Raw genomic sequence first — 5,381 nt, 5'->3', positions numbered from 1 at the left:
GATTTAAAATAATAGCTCACGTTGCCTTCATAGCCATTATGCAAGCGTCTGATGGAATTACGCTGCCGTACCAGGACACGCGTTTTTGTTAAAACGATAATGGAAATTCTTCTCTCAGCCTCATGAAAGCTGACGGCTAAATTTCACAGCTCGCTTCACTTTTATGAGCAAAATCCGCCACGTAACGATCTGCATATTAATAAGCACTTTGAAGACGAGCACGGTCCTTAAAAAACACGTTTCAGTCCATCGCAGCCTACGTAAGCTTTAGGATTACTAGATTAGAAGTCTAACTGCTACGAGCTATCACTCATCAAACAAATAATCCTGACCTTATATTCATCTGTCTTCACATGGCATCGAGCGAGTCTGGACCCGACTCGCTTCTCGATGTTTTTAAAGTTCAAAGCATTCCAGTCCACATGTTCTGTGGTGTTAATGGCATTAGTTTAATGACGTTTGGCAAGACTGAGGAGCTATTTCAGACATCGCCCGATCGGGAAAAGTTCTCCCGTCTGAGATTCTGAGATGTTAGACCCGTACTAACGAAATGTTCGTCTTCATCCATCCAGCTTCGGTAAGCTCTTTATCCTGGTCAGGGTTGGAGTGCGTGGGGGCGGTGAGGCAGGAATACGCCCTGGATGAAACACACTCGTTCACACAGTCATTCACACACCCAGGGGCAATTTGGCATAGCCGATACACTTGCTGGTATGTTTTTTCCGATGCCGGAGGAACCTGGAGAACCTTGAGAAACCCACATGGACAACGTGGACAACATGTGAAAATCCGCACGTAAGCGTAACCCAAGATCAGGATCGAACCTGGGACCCTGGAGGTGACATGATGCGATTCCTCTACTTCCTCCAGTTCATGATATGACCAGAGCCGTAGCTCCAGTTGAGAAACTTTTTAAACTGTAATAAAAAATTTTAAAAAGATACACGACGATCATTAACCCGGAGCCGTGAGCTGTGACGCTACCCCAGCCTTGATCTGTAACTTCCTTTTAAATCCCATCAAAGTCACACTACATTTTATAAAACATATTTTTATGCTATAATCATTCTTTTGGAGTCGATTTGATGCAAACGTCGTGGCAGCAGCAGTTTTACTGGGAAAACAAACAAACAAACAAACAAACAAACAACCTTGCTGGAGTTACTACTGAATACATCACGGCAAATGTTATTACATCATAAAATATAACAGCCTATCAGGTCTTAATATGCAAATGAGGGCCATGCAAATTACAGGACAGTTTCTAAAACTCGTAACACTGATTTGCTAGGGAAGGAGAACTGAGCAGAGCAGAACGGAGCTTCCCTTCACTCGACAGCGTTGAATGTGATCTTTGTATTATGTTGTTGTGTTTATCGTTTTGTTTGTTTGTTTTTTCATATACTGTACTGTATTTCATTCATGCGCTTTTGTAGGCCTGGACTTTTTTTTGTAGATCTTGTACTGATCTGACAAGTTCCTGTGCACTTAGACATTTGGTGAATAAATTGATTCTGATCTCGGTCTGGTTTGGGGGCGTTTCCAGTTTGCGTATTCATAGCATCTGGAATAAGTGCCCTTCTTGGTCTGGTTGGGGGCGTTTCCGATTTGCATATTCATAGCATCTGGAATAAGTTCCCTTTGTGGACATGATATACGGAACGATTCGATGGTTAATAAAAACAAGATTTAGGTCACGTTCGGCTTAATTCCAGGTTCTTACAGGAAGACCAACCTTGTAGCTGGTAGTGAAACATTCTGTGGAAATCACATGGTCACATAGTTTTATCGCAGATGTGAGGTGTGTAAAGATCTTGTCAACGATAATGTCTGCTGGAACCCGGCCAAAATAAATTAATAATAATAATAATAATAATAATAATAATAATAATAAAACACCAGTGCTAGCTCTACATGGTGAGTCTTGTTGTTGTTTTCATATTCATATCAACATACAGCAGGTTCTGTACTGTACTGAGCGTGTTCCTGAAACTTTCTTCAAGGGTCAGAGGGTTAAAAGCGTATGCACGACGACTTTTCTGTAACAGAGCACCGCACACGTAGACGAGATCTCACCCAGGACTGACGGCGGAGTTTAAAACACGGTTCAAGAACTACAACGCAGCCTTATTTATCACCGAGACAGAACAGAGCATCCACAGGAGACCAGGAGACAGCAGGAAGAAAAGAAAAAAAAATCGCAACGTGTAGCGAACCCTCGATTTATCACGTCCCGGACTTTTTAAACGAGCTCAGCGTGGACGACGCGTCTTCTCCAAGCTTATTTAAGATTCAGACGAGATATCGACAGTCTCGGATCGTGTTACTTCTTTTAATCGCGTTACACTGGGATAATACCGAGCGCTGCTCTCTATTCTCGTCCGAACTGTGGATTTGTTATTTAGCATTAACTGGACGTTTTGTCTTTTTTTTTTTTTTTTTTTTAGAAATGAATCGTTACTCCACTGTTGGTTAAAGTGAAGCTGTCGCTGTATCCTGCAATGGTGCAGCTCATGTAATACTGACAAATACAATACAGTACAATGAAGGTGTATTCACGTGGAGAGTAATTACTGACTATTATATACAGTACACGTTACAACACATAAGGAATGTCCAGTCACTGGCTCAGGGCTTGATATTTAACATTTATGCGTTCGCAGTTCAAGTCTCAGATTAACATCATATCATGGCATGATATGATCAGTGCATTTCTTAGAAAATGAGTCCAAGTCAGTGCATCGTGAAAAAGTTCTGGAATTCATTCCCCGAATCCTCAGAGCGACCTGCTTCCGTTCTCGGCGTACTCCGGCAGGCTGTTGAGGGCCGTTTCCTCGCTCTTGGATTGAAGCACGACGTCTCCCTTCCTGGAATTTTTCTTAGTGGCTCTGGAGAGCCGTCGTCGAAACGTGTCCCCGGCTAAAAAGTAGAGAATGGGATCCACGCAGCTGTTGAGGCTGGCCAAACCCCGGGTGACCTGGTAGGTAGCGTAGACCCTGTTGTTAAACTCGCACATCTCAGGGCTCTGGAAGTAAAGCCGGGCCCTCATGTTGAGGTTCTTCATGACGTGGAAGGGCAGGTAGGACACAGCGAAGACGGCGAGCACGATGATGACCAGATGGATGGACTTCTTCCTGAGCGGCGCATTGTCCATGTCGTTGTAAATGAGCGCTTTGACGATGAAGCCGTAGCAGCCGAGGATGACCACGAAGGGTATGCAGAACCCGAACACGGTCATGCACATGCTGTAGACGAAGTACCCCGGAAGCTCGTCCTCGGTGGTCGTGTCGTAGCACGTCGTGACGTTCCGTTTAGGTCCCGTACGCGAGTAGTAAAGGATCGGCGAGATCCCGGCTATCACGATGAACCAAACCAAGGCGCTGGTGCGCACGGCGCTTTTCTTCTTCAGCCTTCCGAGCGACTTGAGCGGGTGGACGACGCCGGAGTAGCGGTGCACGCTGATGCACATGAGAAACAGGATGCTCCCGTAGAGGTTGACGTGGAAGATGAAGCGCTGCAGGCGGCACAGGACGTCGCCGAAGATCCAGTCGGTTTTGTTGAAGTAGTAGAATATGAGGAAGGGAAGCGAGAGCACGTAGCAGAAGTCAGCCAGCGCCAGGTTGAACATGTAAACCGAAATGCTGCTCCACGGTCGCATGTGGCACACGAACATCCATATGGCCAGGCTGTTCCCGATGAGGCCGGTGATGAAGACGATGATGTAGACCGTGGGCAGGTAGTAGAACTGAAAGGCGGTTTTGGTCAGCGAGCAGCCAGGTGTGTGATTCAGCGCTTGGTTCTCACTCGGATACAGAATCGAGGTGAAGTTCATGTCTGTCATGGTGTCAGTGTGTGTGTGTGTGTGTGTGTGTGTGTGTGTGTGTGTGTGGGTCAGGGGCTTGATGGAGAAACCCGTCGTTGACGGGCAGCCGGTGATCAATCACACCCACATCAGCTCCAAACGCACCAGAAAAACAGTAAGCAGGAAACTCACACGTGTGTCCCTCCTGTGCGTCTGTGTTTGTGTTTGGTAGCTACCTCCACATTCCACAATCCAGCACTCTACATGTTCCTCCAGGCGAAAAAATATACACCCCCCCCTCCTCTCTCTCTCTATCTCTCACCGTGCGCTCGCGCCTTTCCACACGTCTACACGTTCCGTCGCCCTTCTACAAACCGACGATTACTTCCGCTTTTCTTTCTTTCTTTCTTTCTGTTCCCCACCTTCTGAGTCTTTAAACTTCACGCCCCGGTGCGTGATGCGATCGCCGCTTGTCGTCTCGTGCGCTCTGGTGAGTCGGTTTCGCGCGGGACGTTGAAGCTAGGCGAGCTGCGCGAGCGAGCCCCCTTCGTCTCGAGCGAGCGCACGCACGCGGGAGGAGCTGCAGCGACAGAAGCGCGTGGGAGAGAGAGAGAGACATAGAGAGAGAGAGAGAGAGGGGAGGGGCGAGACGAGACATGACACTGCACGCGCGCACTTATTTCATTTATTCATTCTACGACACAGCGCAGTGGGATTATAAATCGTGATTGCAAATGATTCACGCGCGGTCGTGCGTGTTTACAGACACCAAGCTCTCCGCGTGCTGCGTGTTGACACGGAGCTGACACGTGCGTGCGTTTATTCCCGGGAATGATCACGCGTGCACGCGGTGAAACCAGTGAGTCGGTCACCGGCAGCAGTAGCGAATGCGCTGTAATGTCGTGTACGTCCCGTTTAGTAGCTCGCGCACAAATCTACTGTACGTTCCAGAGTCAAACAAGATTCAAGAGTTTATTGTCACAATAAATATTGTCACAGTCTCTTACACATTACAGTGAAATCCTTCCTCTGTGAATCTTCCCAGCAACCTCTGACATACAGGACATAGGGAAAACACACACACACACACACACACACACACACACACAATAACATAAATTACGAATAGTGCAAAAGACAAAATGTGCAAGAGAAAGAGTATATGTGCATTGTAAACATGAGACATAATGTGCAATAATAAGTGATAAGTGTGCAATGTAAACATGCGTAAAGGCCTGCAGAGGTAGGCACAGTGTACAGGAAGAATTTCTGTTGCCAAATAGTTTGCATGTTCTCACAAACGGTGCGCTAGAAAATCAAGGATCCATATATAAACATTTGACACGTATAAAGTTCAGAACCAGTCAGTGAAAAATGAATGTAGGAACTAGTGGAAGCACTTTGGTGGCCGGGTGGTTAGCACGTTCGTCTCGCACCTCCAGGGGTTCGTGGTTCGATTCCCGCCTGCGCCCTGTGTATGAGCAGTTTGCATGTTCTCGTCCTGGTACTCTGGTTTCATCCCCCAGTCCAAAGACATACAGTGTAGCTCGATTGGGATCTCTAAATTGTCTGTAGTGTG

General features: G+C 46.9%; 1 protein-coding gene across 1 annotated transcript; it reads right to left on the bottom strand.

The window, feature by feature from the left end:
* Positions 1-1,094: 1,094 nt before the first annotated feature.
* p2ry1 (purinergic receptor P2Y1) lies at positions 1,095-4,358 on the bottom strand. Its single transcript, XM_053623642.1, has one exon. The coding sequence runs from the start codon at positions 3,839-3,841 to the stop codon at positions 2,777-2,779; it is 1,065 nt and encodes a 354-aa protein (XP_053479617.1). The 5' UTR covers positions 3,842-4,358; the 3' UTR covers positions 1,095-2,776.
* Between the last annotated feature and the right edge of the window lie 1,023 nt (positions 4,359-5,381).

Source organism: Ictalurus furcatus, chromosome 4 (assembly GCF_023375685.1).
Source record: "Ictalurus furcatus strain D&B chromosome 4, Billie_1.0, whole genome shotgun sequence".
Classification (NCBI taxonomy): Eukaryota; Metazoa; Chordata; class Actinopteri; order Siluriformes; family Ictaluridae; genus Ictalurus; species Ictalurus furcatus.
This window is presented reverse-complemented; position numbering and strand designations above follow the sequence as displayed.

What these genes read in the sequence shown, in the direction of transcription:
- p2ry1 (XM_053623642.1), bottom strand. Translation starts at nt 3,841, where the DNA reads ATGACAGACATGAACTTCACCTCGATTCTGTATCCGAGTGAGAACCAA.